Source organism: Trematomus bernacchii, unplaced genomic scaffold (assembly GCF_902827165.1).
Source record: "Trematomus bernacchii unplaced genomic scaffold, fTreBer1.1, whole genome shotgun sequence".
Lineage (NCBI taxonomy): Eukaryota > Metazoa > Chordata > Actinopteri > Perciformes > Nototheniidae > Trematomus > Trematomus bernacchii.
The window spans coordinates 19,549,325-19,573,388 of record NW_022987973.1 but is presented as its reverse complement, the minus strand read 5'-3'; the positions used below and the strand labels follow the sequence as shown (position 1 = coordinate 19,573,388).

General features: G+C 40.1%; 1 protein-coding gene across 1 annotated transcript in view; it reads left to right on the top strand.

Moving 5' to 3' along the window:
- Positions 1-24,064, top strand: part of LOC117471831 (protein kinase C-binding protein NELL1-like) — a 297,298-nt gene that overhangs the window by 257,478 nt on the left and 15,756 nt on the right. Inside the window, exons 15-16 of the mRNA XM_034117067.1 lie at positions 7,393-7,488; positions 18,772-18,912. Coding sequence (XP_033972958.1) covers positions 7,393-7,488; positions 18,772-18,912 — 237 coding nt within the window. The remainder of the gene's footprint in view (positions 1-7,392; positions 7,489-18,771; positions 18,913-24,064) is intronic.

The following is a 24,064-nucleotide window of genomic DNA, read 5'->3' as shown; positions in this document are numbered from 1 at the left end:
TGCATTTCTTCCCTGCCATTTTAGGATCAAACTCAGTTCATGGTCAGATAGTGTTTAATCAACGATAGGTTTTCCCCCCTCAAAGGGTGATTGGTTCACTGCATCGCAGGTATTATTGTGATTGGCTCTTGGGCCACATCAAAATTAGACGCGCTGTCATCCTCTCATACTGACACCTGACACCACACATACACACGTAGGGAGAGCCGGGACGAAAGTAACACGCGACGAAAGTAACGGAGCGATTTTATCCGAGCCCAAACAACTTTGACCGGCCAAATTACGTCACAATTATCAGCATTCAATACTTAACAGACCTACTAAATATCAGGTTTAACTGTCAGGAGTCCGTGTCTCTCCCCCACACTCACACATATACAATTTGATATGAACTGAAGAGCCGCATGAAACTGGGCAAAGAGCCGCATGCGTCTCGAGAGCCGTGGGTTGGCCACCCCTGAGCTATAGGGTCATCGACTGCATGATGAATTCATCACTCTCTGCAGGTCCATGTTATTTCAAAGTTCTCAGTGTTCACAGATCATACGGATGAAGTGTAAATAGAGCATCTGCAAGTCTTTTAAGGCAACCTCTAACTTTTGGAGGTTTATAAAAGTGTGTTTTTGGATTAGGATTATGAAGTAGAAGATGCTTTTAAGAGATCAGTCTAACTCTAGGGACAGAAATCCACAGATTTTAAAGGAGTTTTTCCTCTAATTACTTTTGAACCATGTAGACAAAAATAAAGGGTTGTGTTATGCTGCCCTACACTGTCATGACTCGAAAAATAATCAGAAAAGTTAATAATTAAATAATGTTTTTAAAGTGAAAGAAATAATGTAAGTGGCCCATTTAACACTGGAAGCTGTATTTTGTATTTATAATTGAACACAATGTCAGTGGAAAGTATGAACTTCACTTTTTCTTCTAATCTATAGTGGCACGTAATCTTCATCATTTCAAAGTGATCAAAGACCAATTGAAGATAATTATAATGAATTGCTAAGAATCCTTCCAACTTGGAGTTTTCAATAAAATACATTTAATGGTAACTCTATCTGTAACTCAGCAACAGTGTCTTGAAAAGCTAATAGTGGTGTCTAATGTGAGTAAAACATAATCGAAGAAGTAATATTATAATAGTATAGAAGAGGTGAGAGTTTGATTCCCATAATTATTCCTGGAATTGCTTTTTCTTGGAAACCTCAAAGCTGGTCACTCATCATCCATGAGCAGTTTGAAATGTGTGAAGGTTCGTACCAGAGCGATGGATCTCGCGATGGATCTCTGAAAGCACCCGGTGGAATTAATTGCTGTGTCAGCAGTATCGATCAACCACCCTTCCAACCCTTTGCAGATACATTATGGCATTGAAAATCTTCCCTAACGCGACTTTAATCCCTGCCGACCGCCTGGCCCGGGTCCTTATTGTCTTGTAAGTGCGGTCATTATCTGGGTGTTCAGTAAATGCCCAACAAAGAGTACAGCCAAGGGTGAACTGCTTCCAGTCTGATGCATATCAAAGTGAGGCATTTGTATGAGTAAATGGGAGAGCGTTAATTCCGTCTTAAGCGAGTTTCTGCCCTGCTCAGCTCTTTCTTGCTGGCCTACAGTGAACCCCCACCTCTACATTTAAGCCTGCTGCTGTGCATTCCTTAGCAGGGAAGCTAGGCAGATAGCACACTGCATAGGGGGAGTTCTCTTTCTATCTCTGATATCTGCTTTGTAGGAGAGAGTGATAAAGAGGAGCCCATTATGTAGATACCCCATCTGTTCCTCTGTCGGAACTACTGATGATGTGTTCAGGAACACTCTGTTATGTGTCGTATTGCATATCCGCCTCCTTGTTTTGAATCTTAAGGAAGACATGTTGAGTTTTTAAAAGCTGCATTCATTTATTTTTGAAGAGGAATATGCAAATAAAAGCTGACATTTTACTTCATTGTAACAACATTACGGTGTTTTATGTTAGCAAACAGTCTCTTATGGAGACACCAAGCGGACATGGAGTAACACATTCATATACTGTATCTGATGGATCTCTAAATTATAGTTATTAGTTCTGATTTTTTCATCATCTACTGAAAATACTTTCCTCACCAGATGGTCTCTGACTTTGCGTGGTAATGTACACCCTTACATTGGCAGCCTATTACATCCGGAAATCTCCTCTTGTTCTGCCATCTACAACATATATCTTGCAAGGGAGCTGCCTTCACATGCACTGCACTGCACTATTACAGGACGATTGTGGTTGGTTTTGAGAATGTGTTATCCCCTATCCCCTATCTAGTAATGCTGACAGCCCTGTGGAGATAAGTCTGGATGTGCAAGACAAAACTGACTCTGACCTCTTTTACGTATCACTGTCTTAGTAAAGGGACATTTTTGTCTCCCTGAGGCCATTATTCTTAATAAGCATGCAAGAAAAAAGTCAATTAGACGTCATGCATAAAAGCATAGGATATTGCAGTTAAAATCTCACACATCATGCTTCAGATATAACATCTATGGTTATAAGGTGTTTGAGGTTTCTGAATCTGTAACTGTTGATAAATGGCCTTCAAACATTGTCATTTATTAACTTATGACAGTCAAATGTGAGGCTAATGATTACATAAAAGAGGCAATGAGTCATCCTTTTATTCTTGCGTCTTCAAACTGTTGAAGTTAAACAAGAGATGAGATCATTATCAAGAGGCTAGCAATGTTTTAATGCAGCACATCACTGAGCTGTGATGTGTCCTCCACGGGACACAAATTATTCGCTTAGTTCAATTTCACCATCAAATTAGAAATCTTATTTTTTTCTCCTTCATGATTTTGTGAAATACCCATTGGCTTTCTCTGTGATATCCCTGCTCTTAATTCTGAAATGGATCCTTGGATGCCCAACGACTGTGAATGCGGCTGTTAGCCACGGCACAGAGTCGAATGATTCCACTCTCACCACCCACCGGAAAGCAATCTAGGCCCCTAATGGGAAACTCAAATACCAAATCTGTGGATATAAGCATGTGCCGGGAAGTCACGAGTCAGCAGTAGTCTCACTTAGCCAGGAAGATAGTTTAGCTGGAGGTCACTGGGACTACAATGAGGGAGGTCAGCCTCCTCCTCTCAGCCCTACCACAGGCTATTTGTCGCTGTGGCGGGGGGGGTCCTGCTAATGTAATCTGTGGAGGGAGCCCAGGGAGGAGGAATGGTGGGGGGATTTGTGCATACAAGTTGATTCAAGGCACACAAACAGGAGAAGATGATGGAGTAAGGAGCTGATGTTTTGTTGAGATGCTCTGTACAAGTCAGTGTGATTTTGTTGAGATATTTCAAACAACAATGAACCATGATTGCGAGCTGGTGCGTTAATAGTAAACATCAGGTTGTTGTGCCACAGGAGGATACACAGAGATCAATCTCTACAACCACAGTAATAGAAAATTGTAACAGAATACATGGTTGCTGTACAGCTCATATTTCTACTGTATGGGATTTGAATCACCACTCCTCTTCAGTGATATACAATGTTTTCCACTGTGATAGTTTGAACATCAGCACCGCATTTTTATTTTTATTTTATTCTTCTTGGGCATGGAAAACCTCTCTGAAGAACCAGCACCTTAAAGGAAACGTTTGGGGCTCTCTGCTGGAACTGCTACCTCTGCGACCCGACCACGGATAAGCGGGAGAAGATGGATGGATGGATGGCATGGAAAAGCATCACACTTTCCATCTATAGTCAATGTTATTTTCTCAAAGAAAACCCCAAGGGAGCATAGCTGTACACATACCGAATATCCAGCAAAGCAATTTCAAGGGCAAGTCTGCTTGTCTCCATTCGCCGCTATGTCGTAAATTCATAGGAAAAGAATGTAAACACGAACACATTTAGGTAAAGAATGGACACCAACGCCTGGCCCTACCGGCAGACACATGACGGCCTGTAAGATAAAGTGTTTGTACCTCACTGGATTTCACCTTAATCTCTAAAAATAACACATGCTGGGCCATGATTGGTTTGTCGTATAGCAAAACAAGCCACTAGCAGTAAAACATAATACAGAGCTGAGCTCAAAACCGTTGGCAGTTGACAGGTTCAACACATGGCTAGCAGTGCATTTTAGCAAAAAATGCCATCCTTCATCAATCAATGGCTTATATCTTGTACTTTTAAGTCACATCCTGTGTTGAATGCCCATGGCAGGGCTGACAGAACACTCAAATATAATTCCAGCTTGAAATAAAGTTGTGTTATTATATGTAATTATTCCAAATTCAAAGCATTTAAAGGGGCCCTATAATGCTTTTTTGGGTTTTCCCTTTCCTGTGGTATATAGGTTTTGGTGCATGTAAATGGTCTGCAAAGGCTAAATGCAAAGGCTAAATTCCATTCAGAGGGAGTTTCTCTCCCACTAAATACAAATAAGAAACCTAAAAATAAGCATAATAGGGTCCCTTTAAAACTGTAAACTGAAAATGTTTAATTGATATTTGCCTATGTTAAAGTATGTAAGTGTGAGAGAGTTGTTTTTTGCCAACGGGATTATTTTTTTCTCTCATAAAAAATAAACACTTGGGTGTTGTCTCTGGGCAATACAATTGTTGCAGCTTTGATTGAAAAATGTGGATCTTAAAAACAGACACCCACGCCCTAATAAAGCCCCCACATCTTTGGAAGTCATTAGTTCAGAAGGCAGGCGACATTATGCTGATGGTGGTGAAATGATAATGAGACCAGGAGATAGATTGAGTCAATATAAGTGTAATTAATTTTTAAGTGTGAGGTTTATTAGTACAGAGGCAATCAGGCTCCTAATGAGAGCCTGATAGAAGTTCTTAAATACTGGAACCAGTCAAATTAATATTTCTAATAGCTTTTGGCATAGGACTCTGTTTTTATTTATTGCACTAATGCATTTATTTGTATATTAGGCTTTTTTTCTAAACACCCGGCTGATAATTTAAACAGATACATTATGTTTCTTCAAAATCATAAAGAAGAGGGAGACAAGATGCCACATAGACATTACACACACCCTATGTAAGTGACTATAAATAGATTTGTCAGCCCATTAAGACTCATCTTTCAAATTGTGTCATTAATTAAGCTGAGCAATGCTCTCTTTAATGAACTTGCTCAATTAAGTCTGCCCTCCTTTTTGGATTAATCCTCCTCGCTTTAAGCACTGAATAACTACTCTTTCTCACTGTCTTTCCATAAATTACTCTTCCTTTTGTTTTGTAGAGTACGTTCCTCATCCTGCTCTACTCAACCTTCCCCTTCCCCTTCTCCTTTGTGTGTTCGTATCAGCCATGTCGATGTATCACACCCTGAGCACCAGCAGAACAAAAAGCAGTCATTTGCACTGCCAGCCAGTTTCCTACAAACGGCAGGAAGATAGTTGCTCTCACATGCAAATACACAAGATGTTCAATAAGTGCACAATATACAAGTGAAATGCCTTTTGATAACACATTTCTCCTACAAAAATTATGTTCCTACAGTATGCAGCTAAACTGCAATCAATTTTACCGTTTTGGGGTTATTTATCTGGATTACTGTGGCATGTTCAAAGACGTGGGTAGCGTGATCATCTGAAACAACAAAAATCAACAACACCCATTGATTATGTTTAGTAAAACATCATGGCTTGGCTTATAGACATTTATTTATTAGGATAAACCCCTTGAGATAGACCATCTCGTTTTCAAGGGGGTCCCCACAAAAAGCGGCTTAAATTTGCTTGTTTCATTATTTAAGTAAGTTAGTACATTTTTGCAGGTAGCTTTGTAGGGGATCAATAACAATATGCATATTCTAACACATTTTAATCTAAATATGACTGTTTGTCCAGCTATTATTGTTTGTTACATTCAAACATAATGATTTGTAACTAAACTTTTTTCTCTATCAGGTCAGGTTCAAACCTTCATTTATTGACGTATTTTGAGACTGCAGCATTACAATTTCCAAACCTCTAGTGATGGGGCGAACAATGAGACAATGTGTTTTTTTCTGTAGTAGTAACGGCAAACATGTATTACCTCTCAGGGCTTTTTCACACCAGCTTTTATTACATAACAAAACTTATAATTTGGAATGTAATGGCACACATATTTGTAACAAAAAATAAACACATTTCACCTTGGCTGCTTTTGTTAAGACCTGAATTAATAGGTTGGAGGTACGAATTTAAAGTCGATGGTCAGGCATTGAAAGTACATGATTGGGACAGAGATGATTTTTGCCCCATCTGCCGGCCAATATCTCTCGTAGTTTAGCCAAGCAGGTGATCTTTTCATATGTCTTTCATGTGGCACAACAGTATCTCTGACAGCAGGGCAGGCAGTCCTTGAACTTCTTATGTGCTCCGCCACAATCAGTGTGTGGATGTGTGTGTGGGTGCATGTGGTTAAAAAGACATCGTAGCAAAGTGCTTGTAAGGTTTTCAGAAATCATGCTATATAAAAACAGTCCCATACCTTGGAGACAATTTTGAGTAGCAGAGATAAAGTGTTTCATCACTGTGCTTTCCAATAAGTACATTCAAGCTTTTAGAGTAAAGCCCCTAAAGAAAATATAATTATCATGTCAGTTTAGCATTAGCTATCTGATGTGGCTTCACAGGTACACCACACAAAGTCATTGAAAAGCCATTCCATCTATTAAACACTGCACTTTGATGTAAGTGACATTTATACATTTAAAGAAATCGTTTTTTTTTAGCTTATTGAATATGTGTTTATGTAAAGACTTTAAGCAAAAACTGAAAAAGAGGAATCAATAATTTAGTCGTTGTCGTTGTTCTGCCCCCTTGATGAATATAAGGCCAATATGTACTCTAGTGTTATTCCTGTGAAAAAAAAAGAAAACGTATTCTCTTTTCAGCAAGCAGTTTTAACTTCATGTGCAGTGGCCAACACCATAGTCACTTGATCTTTTTTGTATTTAATACACATATTAATAAGGGCATTTTTGAAAAGGCAACACTCTTGCCAGTCTTGCTCTAAGACATGTTTTACCCATGGTGCCTCTTCATATCCATTACTTAACTCTGATACTTTAACACCTTCATGGAGAAGCTTTTCTTGTAGATAATTACCACTTAAAAAGCGGTGTATCAGGTAATTGGCCAATTTTGGTGGCACAATATTGTCACTTCAGATCTCGGGTTAATATTTTATGAAGTTGCCCCATGGCACTTCACACAAGGAAACATAAAACACAATTTATCAACAAATGTGAATGACAAAATAAGTGTGTTTCCTCCCAGTGAAAGCACTTTCTACTTTGTAATGCCTTCACCTTCAACTGCAAAGTGTTTTTTCCTGCTGCTGCTGTGATATCCAGGATATGATGTCAAACTGAACAAATACTTTTCTCTGTTTTCCCTCTAGCTTTCTGCGAGGAGGGTTGCAGGAGCGGCGGGACCTGTGTGTCTCCCAACACGTGTGTGTGTCCCTCAGGATTTACAGGACGCCGTTGTGAGACAGGTAAGACCGGAGGACGACTCCTTGTGATCCCTCGCCTGTCTGGCTTGTCCCCGCTTATTAGCGCTAAGCCGGAGCATCATATTGTTTTTATCATGACATCAGAGGAGCGGTCATTAGGTCGGTCTGAGGTCTCTCTCTCACTCTATCTTACACTCACACACACTTTCACACTTTATTGCTAAAGCCCTATGTTTGAATTGTACCCAGGAGAGCCATACAAAATGACAGCTAATGTATCTCCCTCCTCCTTCATCTTTCTTCCTCTCCCTCCTCCTCATGTTCTTCCTTTCCTATTTTGCTTCTCGTTCTTCCTTCCTTTATCCTCCACATCATGCTCTCCTCATCTTCTGTTCTTCATCCCTTCATTTCCTACGGCTCCTTCATTTTTCCTCTCTTTTTCCTTTTTATGCTTTTTTCGGTTTGTCCCTTTACTGTATCAGGTTTTTGTGCATGTAAATGGTCTGCAGAGGCTTATCTCCTACACACCCCTGCCTGAAACGCCTTGATTGGAATCCTTTGTTTACTTCCGTGACATCACATGAGAAAAATAAATCACTTTTTTTTTACATTAAAGTATGTAAACATGTCACTGTAGGGCAGACATACAGAGGCAGACATACAATTATGGAACCTGAAAATAAGCCCCTTTGAGTCACTGAACTGGAAGCAACCTTTGCATTCACTCATGTATATGAGAAATGTTGGGCCTGTGTGCAATGACAAAGAAGAAGTGCACTCGAATATCACTGTTCTTTTTGAATGACCAGCAAAGTAATTACTTGGACGATGTGTGTTTCTACACCTCAAATTCTTGAAAATGCAAAAAAATAATTGTTTTAATTCAAACCTTAGATTCATCATGCCTTTGGTCAATTATTTAACAACACTTTTTGCTTTGTTGTGGAGAAACAAACCTCAATACCAAAACTAAATATACGTTCAAACTGAACATTTGGACTCCTGAGAGGTAATCAGTGGCAATCAGCGTGCAACACTTTTTATGAAAGCAATCAACGGAAGACTAATTAGCCTCCCGATAAACAGCCTCAAATGTCTATTCATTAATGAACGAGGCAAGCTAATTCCTCAGTGTTGTTCCCTAAAAGAGACTTTCAATACCCAAAAGTAACATTTCAAAGATGCAACCTGGCACAGACTTTACATTGGTGCCTGTAAATTGAATTGTATTGGCTGACAAAATGTAGAATACATTTTTTTGAAATGGCTACTCTGTTTCTAAAAACCGTTGCCTTTCTTTGAACCTTTTTAAAGGGTATAAAAAACCATGCAGAAATGGAGAGTTCTAGGTGAAGAATGCAGCTCTCCTCCCTCATGCCACTAATGGGTCCCTGTCTGTGGCCCTCTGGCTGCTGCCCGAGGCCGCTACAGATGTGATGCTGGGCCAAATAACTGTATCTCTGAATCTGTGTCAGTCTCTGTGTGTCAAACTGATTTTCTCTACGTGCATATCTCATTCTCAGAAGAACATGGTCTGATTTATTCTCACTGTGTGCTAAAAGATGAGAAATAACAGTGATAGCATGTTAACAGAACCCTGATAACCTGGAGAGAGCAGACATCCTTATACCAAACTAGAAAAAGATACATTTTTGAAGAAAAGGTAGGAGGTAAATTGATAGGTAAAAAAAGTGTGATTGTGTGGAAGTCATATTTTAAATGAGGATTTGATTGAAACTATGAAAGAGTTTGAAGTGGCAGTGAAAGATAAGGTGCTAATTATCAGTGGCGTCGCCTGGCCTGGGCATTCGGGGCTTTAGCCCAGGTTTTTTCTGTAGCCCCGGACAATTCTCCCTCAATAATATAATACATTAACCGTGCTTTACCTCATCATGACACTAGAGAGCACGGCAGGATTGTAATTTCCCGTGTTCAGTGAATGCCACAGAGGCAAGACACCAGACCAATCAGAGAGTTGCATCATGGAAATACAGTAAAAGTACTTATGGGTCTCTGTGTTTCATTCAAGCTCGGCTCTGTGTGTGTGGCAATAGCGCATTTAGTGTGATTGAGCGAGCGAGAGAGAGAGAGAGAGAGAGTGCGCACCGGTGCCAGCAGGGACCATGGGGCACCAGGGGCAGGGACCGTGTTGTTAGCATCTGGTTAGCTAGCTGCACTAACGGACATTAGGAGCTGTTTCCACAACAAGCTGGAGGAGAGTCCTCTCCAGTCAGACTGAGAGGCTCAGGTGAGCTAAAGGACTCTCTGAGTGTTTAGATAGTTAATTTAAGTCTAAGTTATCTCAGTGGGTCTCAAACGGTTTGGTCACGAATTATGTAAAAGATTATTTCCGAGGCACACCTTCATACATATCATTATAGTTATAAAAAAAATAAGAGAATAAATGAAAAACAGTTATGAAATACTATATGACAGTAAAACAAGAATACAGTTTAAAAGGGGAGCGATTTGTAAAATATCCATAAAGAAAAATAAAATCTGTTTACAGTTCTGTTTCATATGGGTGTTGAGAGATGTATCCATAGATCTCTTAATTTTGCTATCAAAGTGCACCAGATTGATGCTTTTAACTTCAATATTTAAAAAACAATCTTCCCGGTGGAGCATGCCCTGGACCCCCCTAGAGGAGGTGAGGACCCCCCTTGAGGATGTTAGGTCCATCCACTTTACCTCTGCTTACACCCATATGCTGTGAGCTGATTATCGAGCCTTCATTGTAACAGTCGCGGGTGTACTGTGTATGTGCATGTGGGGAGTGTTGCAGTAGACAATTCCACTGTAGCCCGGTACCTTAAAGGGAAACCCTACATGTTTGAGCACCCTCTATGAAACGTCAAGCTACCCCACAGCACCCCCAAAAGAAAATGTCTGGCGCCACCACTGTGGGCTAAGCCCCGAATGTTTCCAGGTCCAGGAAACGCCCCTGCTAATGATTATAGGAGCCTGAATTGTCAGTAGAAATGTCACTGTTCAGATTAAGGGTATTATTTAAAGGTTACTTATCGTAACCCTAGTTCTATAAGTACTGGCGGAGCACAGTACATATTCCTCAGGTGTTACTGTTGTTGAAGAGTTTGGTATTCATTCTTACCTCTGCTGAGAAGGTTATGTTTGTGTTAGATTGTCAGCAGGATTTGAAAAAAAAAAAACTTGAAACTTGATGGAAGAGTGTAGCATGGATTAAGGGAGAACCCATTCACTTTTGGAAAATATCTAAATCATCAGGCAGATGCAGACATTTAGTTTCACTTTCGTTGAGTTTGCATGATTTGTGCATCATTTACATGGTTTCCTAATAACTGGGAAATACACATAACAGGTTGGAAAGAACAACTCAGAACCAGGTATAAATAGCGCTCTAATGTTCTGCGCAAATACAACACATCATCTCTATAGAGTCCATGTTGTTTCAACATTACAACTTACACCTCATGAACACGCTGAAGTCAGAAGAACAACTTCCCAAAGAAGCTTACGCTCTCTAAGTGCAATTTCATGTTCTACGTGTTTCTATTACCCACTAAGATCAAAAGTGTATCCACCATCAGGTGTTGCCGCTCTTTGTTGTTTGACTTCATTCGTCATTTACAACTGTCTTATATATTTTAAACTAACACCACTAATGTAAAAATAATAGTAGTAAGGAAAATGGAAAAAAAAAACCTGATGCGTCAGTTAAGTGCTGTCAGTGTTGATTTCCCATGAAGACATGTTCTCTGCTCAAAATGTCACTGTCTTATTGCCCGTCTGTTTTTATCTCATGTATATCTGTCCTCTCTGCTTCTCTCCCCTCCTATGTAATAAAACACACCACTGCTCCACTTACTCCGCTGTGTATACCATGCTCGGTTGGAGGTTAAGAGCATCTAAATATAAAGCCGATATCTTCTTACTTATCTTTTCATCTTCGCCTACGATTAACCTCTCTTTGCCACCCATCCACTGTTTGATGCTCATGACTTTTTCAAATAACTGTTTTACTCTGACTCTAGAGTCTAGAGCAGGGGTCGGCAACCTTTTTGATATGAAGTGCCATTTAAAAAAAAAAAAAATTATCAGCGTGCCAACGATCGAGAATTATCAACGGGGGGGGGGGGGGGGGGGGTGGGGGGGTGTTGAGGATGTTGAGGATGTTGAGGAGCTTGACGCTCGTGATCTATCAACAGGAGGTCGGGGGGGCCTCGCTGCGGGGAAGCAGTGTGTGGACCTGTCAGCGCAACTTACATGATACCGAATTTAACAAACACATTTAAATAATTGGTTTAAACGGCATAATAATAAGGACGATCGTCCGTTCTGTGATTCTCCAGAACACACATGTTATGATATTAGGGTCATGCAGAGTGAGATGAGATCGCTGTCCCTTTAAGAGAGAGAGAGAGGGGTGTGGCGTGTGCGTGTGAGTATGTTTCTGGAAGTGAAACGAGGCAGCAGAAAAACAGAGGTCTGTGATGTATTTTGTGAAACAGAAGAACAGCTAAATAAATGCAACGGCCTCTCAAGAAGAGCTCGCCTCTCTCCAGTCATTTAAGCTAAAGTGGGTTATTGAACCTGAAGCTCGTTGCTTCTGCCCTCCTCGACTACGGTCTGGGAGCCGACAGGAAAGTTCAACACACAGATGGCCAGTCCGCCCCTTTGTAGCATATTATTTCAATGAGAGATGAGCAGATCGCCACTGGGCTTTCAACTAAAGACACACACAGCCACGCAAAAACTGCGACATTTGTAAAGCTCCTTATGGGTACTGCAATTTGTGAAGTGCTTTCTTCCGTGGTGAAACGATCAGCACTGCACCACGGAGGAAAGCGGCAGAAAGTCACCTGGAGTTAAAGAGAGCGGGGCTGCGTTGCGTGCATGGCTTCCTTCTGCAGGTAACGGGGAGACGCGCTCTGGCGGCGGTCTCGTTCAGGATCCGAAAATACAATTTAAATATTTTGCACACTTATTCGACTTATTCCTAGTGTGCCACTGGCTACGGTGCCAGGGGTTGCCGACCCCTGGTCTAGAGTGAAGAATCTAGAGTCTAGGATCAAAAAGTTAACCGCTGTCCAAACAATGGACGCATGGTTCACACAAAGTGAAGTGCATTCTTTGTCAAAAATGTAGTGCAAACAATACTGTTGGATACATGGTGGATTTATAACATAAGGAGCCACAAGTTTGCCTTTGTTTGTGTGATCGATATGTCAGAATATGCACAGTAGCAACAGTAGTGAGAAGAAAATGCTTCACGATTTTCGATCTGTAATACAGAATAATGTGTGTTGGAGATTTTTGCTTCAATTAAAACGCAGTAAATGCGACTTCAAAGTGTGAAACTGACAAACTAAATGTTGAAACGATTTAAATGCAGTAGCTGGCCGTGCATTTCACACCTAGGCCTTCACTAGTTTCCTACCTGAATAAATCCATCTCCACAAGTTATAGATACAGAAACGCAGTATAAGAGGAAAGTGCATCTCGGACAGGTATCTAATGTAGCGAGACTATTATGACTGCAACCACATGCAGTCATAATAAAAGGACAAGAAAATATAAAAAAATGTAAATCAAAAAGTAACTTTAGCCTTTACTCGCCAATACATTGGATTATTTGAAAACAAAATCCATCCTCCTTTCTTTCCTCAAGAAGAGTTCAATTACTCTGACTAAATGTTGTAAAGATTATCTGAGTTTTCAGTTCCAATAATAAATCCTGTTCTAACGCAATGCTGAAAGTCAAGTCTGTGCAGTCGAATTTCAGGCAACACCATTGTGGAGCTCCGTTTCTCTGCGCAGTTGTTCGTTAAGCTGTAGATCCACTCAAGTTTCCCCTCTCTTTTCAAAAGCATTGTTGCTTGTAAGAGTCCAGCCGTGCTTTGGTGTCTCGCTGCTGCCTGGGTTAGACAACTCAAGTTGGCAAACCCTTGATGGCTCCAAACACCAAGTCGATCATTAGCGAATATCAGGCATTCCTAACATTAGAGTTTGCAGTGCTCCTCGGAGGCTGTGAGCCAAGGTACCGCTCGTAGCTAGTGAATTGGAAGTGTTTGCTAGCTTCACCAAATCAATTTCTCCTCTGCTGTCAGCCATTGTGAGTTGAAAAAACAGCTTCAAAATCTAACCGCAAATCTGATTGGTCAATGCAACAGTTTCATTGCCATTCATTTTAAGCTATGAGCGCCCGCACTGTTGATTCTGAAGGCCTCAGGGCAGATTCCTTTGACCCAGCAACACATTCTGACTTAAATATGATTGGATAAAAGCTCCAACATTAACAACAATTACTGGACGCAGTACAACTGAGCGCAACACAGATACAAGATATAAAATGAAGAGAATAGATTATTAGAAATAATTTAATAACTGTAAAATGTTAATGAAAAAACATTAAAAGGTTAGTCGGTGATTCAGATAGTGTTTAGGCCAGCAGAGAATGCCTTGCTGTACCGCCCACCATTGTTTAATACTACTTGACTGTGGTCACTACAATTGGTCTTTTAATTCAGCAGTTTGTAAATGTAATTTAAATGTTGTTCACAGACTATCATGTATAACATCAAACACCTACATCATTTTTTGTCTGAAAACATATTACTGTCAATGGTTCTTACGACATTTTACGGATGTTATTTCAAGGTTGGGCTGCTATAAGAAAAACCATGAAAAGATCAGCAGGCCACAGTATTCTCTAGTTTGGCGATTATTTTAATTATGTGTGGATTATTTCCATTTCCTTTAGCAGTCCGAGATGTCATAAAGTCGTTGCGTTTCCATGTTGGGATAATCCACAGGCGGGGAGGAAGTGAAGCCCAGCAGAAAGCACTTAGTGCTCTCGTTTGCATTGTAATGGAAGGAAACAAAAGGAAATGTGATATGCTGTCGGGTTGCTTTCCTTCCTCTGGCTATAACAAAGATTGATGGAGTGTGTGTGTACTTGAGCATCTTGTACTTTATACCACAGGAAGGTCACCTGTCCACATCACTGCCACAGACGGGAAGGGCTGTTCACACACACAAACAAGCTAACAAATAGCTTTATAGGACTATTGAGCAAAATGAATTATTAGCTGTGTGTGAATGAAGTGAACTTTTATTGCATCTACATGAAAAGGCTTTACAAGGCGGGTGATGAATGGGCTTTTAAATAAAAGGTGCTCTCTATAAAAAGAGATAGAGCGTCCTGGTAGAATTAGTATTTATTTCTGAGTTTACAATTGGTGCAGTGGATTATCACAGGTCTCAGATCAGAGGGATCATCTTTTCACTTTGGGTTTTCACTTTCAGCTCTTCTTTCATTGTGGATCCATCATTGAAATATGTGTTGTGCTGATAAGCATATTCGTCACATTTAAATAAATAGCATTAATTTAAAGATGGCAAATATGGCAGGCAGGATTTTGGCAACGTACTGCATGTAAAACAGTTTTATTTCCCATTTAATTTATAGAGCACATTCATGCTCCCTATAGAATGAACCATTCCCAGTTCCCTCATGCCATTGTGAAGATAATACGTTGTTGATCGATGGGAAAATTCACAAGTGCACAACATATTTCAAAAAAGGAAGAGAACAGATTTAAGAGACATTTAAATTCAAAATGTATGAAAATTACATTTGAATCTTAACAAATAGTGAATATTGCAATACCGCCTCCACAGAGCCAAAACTATTATGTATTCAAGGTGAAGACAAGAATCTGAAGTCCACCCCTCTCTCACATCTTTGGCTGTACTAAACAAAAAATACACAAGACCTAACCCCCAAAAATGGTATGATAAAGTATATAAATATTACAAAAGATGGAGACAGTAGGAATGGATAAATGGAGACAAAAGGATTTCCGACAACACTTAATTGCATACCGGAACAAAAAAAAACATTGCTTGTAGTTCAGGTTGGCAGTGACAGTTTTCAACACCTGGAAGCTAAATCAAGCAAATTAAACTAATGATCAGCTGTGTCTGGACCAGGTCACTGAAATGAGCATTCCTCTTATAGGTTGTCTTTTCTATAGGTTCATTGTTCTGCTATAGTGTTCTAAAATATTTCCCCACACTTTTCACCCAGTATAGTTTCAAACACCTTGACACATTGTTAAAGCGCAGAGTAGGCAGGTCAATTATAGCCATAGTTTTTCATTCCAGGGCTGTAGAGTACAGAGTCCAAACAGTGTGTCACTATCCTCTGTGAATTACAGAGAAGCCAAAGATAGATGAAAGAGAGAAAGAGAGAGCAGATGAAATAAATGTTGAACATTTTAATTTTCCATTCAAAAATGTATTTAAGATGAAAAGAAGAATTGCAGCTCTTAAAATACCTTGCAATTAAAGTGGTTGTGTTTGATAGTAGCAGTGAAAAACCTCTGAGAATGAGTCACTTTGCATAAATTATGGACAGTGTTGGAGTGTAGAGCGGAATTACTGTTATTAGGAAGGAGTGCAGCAGAGGCACCTTTTGTTTGGCACTGTAGATTTCCAGCTGCAGGCATTATTTATTTTCCCCTTCCAATGCTCTATCTTCAAGAACAAGAACATACTTATTTGTTTTTGCAAAGCAGGGCAGTGTACTGAATTTGTAGTCTAAAAAAATATGCCTAAATCGAAAGTTTGAATGTCAGCTATTAAAAAGGAATAAATGTAATGAATAACTAATCTTGCCTTATTTTGATTAAATCATTGTGCTATTAACAATATATGTTGTGCGAACCAGAACAAAATCCTCTCATGTTGGCGGAAAAGTGATGGGATCTAAATGAATCCCATCTCAATTTATAAGTCTACAGTAGAGATGCTAGAACAATCGTTCATCGTGAATGTATGAATTGAGGATTGTGAAGCCAATGGCATCAATTTGAGAAGTTCTGTTCTTTAAAGAGGCCCTATTATGCTTTTTGGGGTTTTCCCCTTTCTGTCGTGTGTTAAATAGGTTTTTGTGCATGTAAAACAAAAACCTATTTACTATGGGCTGAAATCCCATAGTTCCCTCCAGAGGGAGGCCCCTTTTAATAGATGTTGCCTAGGTGTAATTCAATCTGGATCACAGTTACATAAGTTTAAAAAAAGATATCGGAAGTATTAAAAGTTATTTGGTTGAAATAAATTGGGTTAAGTAAGTTATTGATGGATTGGATCTCAAGGAAACCATGCCACCATGCAACAGGGCCAAGCACGCAGACGTATGCCTTCTCAGGCACACGCACAGCACTGCTCTTTTGTTGAAGGGTTAGCTGCTCTCCGCCACCAGTCACCTTTAATCTTGGTGTGTTTCAGTGAGATGTCAGAGAGGGAATCTTTTGGTGTAGCTCTGAGCAGATCTCTGACATGAGAGGCTGACAGAGGGCAGCCCCCCAAGCAGCTGTCACGTCTTATTACCAACAGGCTAACAACACAACCTCAACACAAAATGCTAAACGACTCAACCTGAGTCTCTTTTTTATCTGTATAGAGACAAACATGTGTAAATTGTTAAGTGTGTGTACACTGAATAACAAAATATACTCTAAATTAGTTTCAACAACGTAAACATATATATATTTTACTAATTGTAGTATTGATGTAACCCATGAATGGATAAACTGTTTAAAAATAACATACTTTAATTTGTATTAGTTTGTTATATATGTTTTTTTATGTTACATATTTACTTACTGATTGGATGAAAAGGATGACTGGCAGATATTCATGACCAAATAGCAAGTATTACAACCTTTGCAGAACATTTTGATTTAAGAATATATAATAAGAAGAATAATATAATAATAAGAATAAGAATATATGAATCTCTCTCTTCCCTAACTCAACTAAAACTAAATGTATTCTCAAACTAAAGACCATTTTCAAATGGAATCAGAGGTCAGGGGCTGGCGCCCTTAATTGAGCAAAGTCCATTTCAAAGACTGCTTTCTTTTTAATCTCACGCCGGTTTGTTTTATGACGGTTGCGATTCTATCACAATCATACAAACATGTCCACAGACCAACACACAGCCTTTTGGAGAATATGCCTGTTTTTTATCTGACCAAGACTTTACTTAGAAGATCAACATCTCTTTCTTTTATTTATATGTATTGTCTTTAAGCATTTTCAGCCCATCAGATAGCTGTCTGCAATGGTAAAAGTCAGTGTGAAGGTGTAAAGGAAAAAGGGAGATAAAAGACACAACCTTCCCTCATGTCGAAAATATGCATCCGTATCGGCAAACTGCATGAATAGCATTTACTTTCTTTTGAAAGACATAACAAGCTCCGCAAGCTGACAACTGCAAATATATTCAGCAAAGAGATCTGTCCTTATTAAAGTAAAGACGGAAAGCAGAAACATCTACTGAAATAGCCAAAATGTGTCCGCTGTTATGTTATACATTTTTATTGAAGCTGAACTCAACAGAGTCTTAAAGAGCATACAAATAAATAAAGACACTGATACTGATACAGACAAGAAATATGCTTTACATTTTCTGACGTCTGTCATTCACGATGGTGCCATATTAAATCAGATTATGTAAGAAATTAGAAGCTTTAAACTTGTTTGTTACCAAGATGTTGCTTTCCTTTCATTATTGGCGGTACTGCTTTGACACAATACTGTACATGAATACTCTTAGGATCCATTACATACCATGACCAGTGCCTGCTGGTTAAACTATTAAACATTTATTTGTCGATTTGCTTGAAAAATGTGGACTTTCCCCTCTTCAACGACAACATTAAACATGATCAAACGGTCCTTATACTTTTCCCCTATTTGCTATTGATTGCTTTTAGGTGAATGAAGGTGTGACTGAAGGTCAGGCTTAAACCATCAGGGTGTGTGCTCAGGTCAGGTCTTATGCAGCCAGAAGCTAGAGAGCTGCATATGAGAAGCAAAGCTCACTCCATACATAATGGATGAGAGGGATTTGCTCCCCGGAGAAGTAGCGAGGACCTAACGCCTCTGGGCTGGTCATATGTATGCACGCCACACACCAGAAACAAAGCAAGCGGAGTAGAAACAGCAGGATGGGCGAGGAAAAGAAAAAGAGAAGTTCAGGAAGGAAACAACTCTGCTGTAAAATGGTGTGATTTCCAATAAACTCTGATTCCTGCTGCGGCAGACAGAGCTGCTGAGATGTTTTGGGTTGGGTAATGTGGCCAGCGGCTGACCCAGCTCATATGTTGTGGCGGCGGTTTTTCGCTCTGATTTGATCAAATTCTGCTGTCGTATCGAGCACTGATCAAAAGACAGGCAAAGAAGAAAGAGAGGAAGAAGCTGAAGTTTCAAGTTTAAGTTTCTGAAAATAACTTGGACTGATGCTGACGCTGCTGTGTGTTTTTGTGTCCTCAGATATTGACGAGTGTGCAGAGGGTCTGATCGAGTGCCACAATCACTCTCGCTGTGTCAACCTGCCCGGCTGGTACCACTGTGAGTGCAGAAGTGGTTTCCATGACAATGGCTCCTACCTGCTCGATGGGAGATCCTGCATTGGTAAGCATACGTTGAATTGTAAACATCCTTATCACTGCTTGAAATACCAGTGCCTGAGCGCACCTCTTAATTGCTTTGCTTATCCCCCCATTTCTGTGTTCACAAGCTCATGAATTATGAATACTGTCACTGCGAGGCTTCCTCTTCAGGTCCCTTTTATCTCTGGTCTCCTACATCATAACTTGATTGCCATTCCTTGTCTCATTTATCCTCTTTGAAAATCTAGCATGTACGAAGACAGATGCTGGCTTGATGTTATACAGTATATGGATATATGTGTGCTTTAATATGCCATCCAGCTGGTTGTCAAGCCCACTCAGTTTTCTCAGTTTCTCCCTTCATTATTCTCTAGGCTTGCTCCATTTAGAAAGAAAATTATGGGACGAATATTTATTTAAATAATGCTAGACAGAATTGTGGAAGATTAAGCACATACAGTAGGGTACTCCACTTGGGCAGCAGGAGTGGGTCAGCAGGAATGAGACGAGATAAAAAAAAAATGAAATATAATATTAATGGTTTCTATGAGTAAAATAAATAAGGCACAAAGGAAAAGAAAAAAGACACGGAATGAAAAAACACAAAAAAGGCCTTAATAATAAAAGAGGATGAAGAAAAACGTTAAAAATAATAAGGGGAAAAAGGGCCATTGAGGACAATAAAATAAATGTCAAATAATGAGAATATAAATAAAATAATATAACAATTTAAACAATGAATGTGGTAACATAATCATAGAACCCTGAAATATATCATATAAATCATCATATAAACATTGCGTTTATGTGCATATTGCTGCAAAAATAGACTTTAAATATAAATAAAAACGTTAGGTCCACTGGCATCAGCTCAACAGGTCGATTGGGCCCCTGGGGTATTGTTGCTTACGGTCCCCGCAGACTATCGGATCACCACTGCTTACAAGCAGGCTAATCAGAGGTCTTCACACCTTCACAGCTGGGGATCTAACATGCGGTGTGTATCCCACACACACGATCCTTGATGAGATATTCATGAGGAACACACGTTAGCCTTGTGCTGCTAGAAGATGTTGACATGCGCCCTCAGTCACAGGCGCTCCCACAAAACCATAAATTCCCACATAAAGAAACATATAAAGTAAATTGGTTACTCTGTATATGATGAACTGTAAACTAAAGCTTTCAAATTGACTATAAAGTATTTGCCTCTGAATTGTAGTGGAGAATAATTTGAAGTGGCAACGAATGATAATACTCAAGTTAAATGCAAGTACCTTCAATTTGTACTTAAGTACAGTAATTCAATAAATGAACTTGGTAGCTTTTTACCCCCGTTTATAACACAGTGGCTCATGAGGAACAATAGAGCAATAACTGAAAAACGAGCAGAGAGAAGTCAATAATGTTTCAGCTGAGTTTACTTCTGCTGCTTATCTCCCCCCGATATCTGTAATGCTACTCGGTCAGGTTTTTTATTCTACTATCACATTATGCTCTATGAACAAAGTCCTGTAGTAAGTATTATCCTACATGTCTATACATTTCCAGGCACGATTATAAGCTGTTTTTCTTTTACGTTGCCTGGAAACTGTTCTCCTGCTAAATCTATGTTTCTTATTTTGTTGGAGCTCGGTGTCCAACAGTGCGGCAACTTACCCACAATTAACCTGTGGCGGTTAGGAAATTAAAAACAGAAACTCAATACTGAGGACTTCTACATTATCTGAAACAAAACATATTTGAAATGTTGAATACAAAGATGTGTTATACTTTTTTATCAGTTTTGCAGATTTGAGCCACTCAGCAGCTGCTAAGTATGTTGATCAAATAACATTTAGCGCGTTCACACCAAGTACTTTGCAGTACATAGTTCCGGCACTCAGTGCCCCGGCACTTTTTACCCCAGGGCACTAAGTACCAATCGCGTTCACACCGGAGTACTTTTCCCTGAGGGAAGATTACGCAAATGAGTCGCTGACGTCACTTCTTCTTCTTCTGCTTTGGGTTTACTGGCAGGCCACAAACCACTTCACGGCGAGTACAGTACGTGGCGGTATGCACCTTAAAGTTGTTTGCAATCCGCTACAAAAACAAGAGAAGAAGAAGAAGAAAAACTTCCCGCGTATACTGCGACGCCCACCCACTCGCTGTACATTAGGCGTCTGTTGTTTACCTTCCGACCTCAGACATGATGGAGATGGAGTCGACTGAAGTTGTGCTGTTTGTGCTCATGTTATACATCTTTGTAACTGAGTTAATGCAGCCTGAGCAAATTGCGTACAATAACAAAGCAAGCCGAGCACAAGTGGTGGTGGAGAACGCTTTTGGCAGACTGAAGGGCAGGTGGCGGTGCTTGATGAAAAGAAACGACTGCAAGATGGACAAGATCAAAATCCAGGTGGCAGCATGTTGCATATTACATAACCTTTGTGAAAGTAATGATGATGAGTACAGGTACTAATGGACTGCCTTACCGGCGACCCAGCTTGATGGGCCAGCCATTGCCGAGGCTGGGGGGCAAGACACGCGCACAGCCCTTATGAGGCATCTGAACAGCGTGTAAATTGTACATTGTAAACATTTTGACAATAAAGCTGATCTGTTGTACAGTGCTTTTGTTTCTCTTTTATTTTCCAGTCATGTCCTCCTCAGAGGATAATCATGAAAACATTTAGTTTTAGGTCAAATAATATTTAAAATGATATAAATTATCATATTTGTGTATGTGCCCCTGCCATTCCTCCACAAGGTTGCAACATTGATGATAAATAAATGACAAATAAAGCGTCGCCAGTTTATAACCGATGAAACATGATGGTATCAGAATAATCACTTACATGTGATGTATAGGATGCTACACAGGTCACTAAAGATAAAGTGTCAGGAGAAATAAGCAAGATACAGGATCTGTTTAATCGCCATGTAGGTTCTCTTTATTGCACTCTCAAGACATAACAGTAAATAGAAGTTCACATTTTTTATGTAAATAAAATAGAAGTTGTACATGTACGTTAACATTATCAATATAAAATAAAGTGTCAGTTATATCAAGACTATATAATAACAGTAATAACAATAATGTAAAATAAACTGTCCCAGGTGTAGGGATAGGCTCAGCAGCATACACACCTTAGTGCAAAGTTGTGTGTCAGTATTAATAAAAACAATACAAAATGAACTGTCCCAGGTGTAGGGATAGGCTCAGCAGCAGACATTGTTAACAGTGGCAACTATAGGGAGGAAGACCTGTTGGCTTTCACTAGCTGGGAAAGCACTTCCAGAAACCCATTCTGAAAAGTGGTTTGTCGCTCATCCTGCACTGACACTTCATCCTGGTGCTCCATCTGCTCCATCTGCCGCTTCAACACTTCAGCCTGGCGCTCCATCATCGTGAGCATCTTGTCCTCCGTTTCCTGGGCCTTGGTTAACAGCACCATCTGATCCCCGTGCATCGACTCTTTCACCACGGCACGCCGGTCCTCCAACGCCTCGACGGTGTCAAAGAAATTCACATCCCGTGCCCGCTTTCCTAAGAGTGAAAATAAGCAAGATACAAGATCTGTTTAGTCGCCATGTAGTTTTACAACATACTAGCAATGTGTTTACTAGTCAACATTGGACAGGGTGCAGGCCGGGACAAGACAGTGTACACAATGCAGGTGTATAGTAGAAGATAATATAGGATCAAATAGCGTAAAATAAAATAAATATATATATACACACACACTGAGTGTGTGCGTGTAGCTGCCGCTCAAAGTGCCCTTATTTATTGTTTTGTATTTTTGAAGAGTGCTTCATGTATGCTTGAACTTTGTTTAATGTTGTTGAGGCAAGTTTTCTTACCGGAAGTCATGTGACCTCTAGCCCGGATGTTTACAATGTTTGTGAGAGAGTAAAAACGGCGCGAAAATGTGTAAATGCCGGTCTAGGCGAATACGTTTTCACGCTGTTTCATAATTGTACCAAGAAGGAAATAAACATGATTGTGAACATCAGTTCGATGCGTAACGTTCTTTCAAGACCAAGTTACAGTGTGTGTACCTTTGCGTTTGGTTGCTGGTAAGGGGGACGAGCAAGCGCTGTGATCTGGAAGGCAAAGCTCGCTTGTTTCCAATCCCGAGAGTTGTCCAGCCTCGCCTGAAACACACGATTAGTGCCATGAGTTAGTGAAGCAAATTACAGAAACACTGCACAGTTATTCACAAGTCAAAACGTTTTCATAGCGACCGAGAATATCTAGCTAGCTAGATGTTATTAGCCTGCACGGGGCCGGTTCAGCCTAGCATGGCTAGCTCGATCTACTGAGCAAATAAAAGTACATCTGAGACCATTATTGTGCAGATTAAAACCCCAGTGCATGTAGTTGATTTTACCTTCGTCGTGGTTGTCGGCCACTGAATCCGCCGTTTGAGCGGCCTCCCACACCATCGTGCCCGAGTCGAAGGTCGATGCTGTCCCGGAGAAAAGGTCTGTGGCCTAGCAGAGCATCCAAGCGCTCGTACCATTTACTGGTCTTCCGGTCGTTACCACTCTTGTTATAATAGTCTTTAATTTTTTTGTAGTCCTGCCGGAGTTTCTTTATTTTTAGCCGGCGCTGTGCACGATCCCCAGCTCAAGTAACTTTTTCGAACAACGCTCGAACATTTTGGAATTGGGTACTGGCTTCAGTAGCATTCCCTGGGTCGCGTCCTCGGCGTAGATTTCCAGAAGCGCCGACACCTCCTCATCACTCCACCGCTTCGATTATTTATTGATGCTTGCCATAACTGCTTTCAAAACAAACTACTCTCCGTTGGTGCGCTGGGTTTTTGTAGCGAGCAAATAAAATGGCGGCTCTACAAATCATTTCAGAGTTTTACGGGGCACGGTTTGCAATTCGCCCAGCCAATCAGAACTGGGGCACTTTTTTCCTCAAGGAAAGTACGATCTCTCAGCAGGCACTAAAAATGGGGGTAAAAGTTCCCGAGATTAAGTACTCTTTTTGGTGTGAACGCGACATAAGGGGTACTAACGGAACTAAGCGCGAAAAGTACGGTGAAAAGTACTCCGGTGTGAACGCGGCTAATGATCATTTTGATCAGTTTATCTTACTGTTTTATTATTTCCAGGAATGTTTCAGATTTAGTTAGAGGAAATGTATTTGTTTTCCAAATCTGGTAAGACGCCCTTAC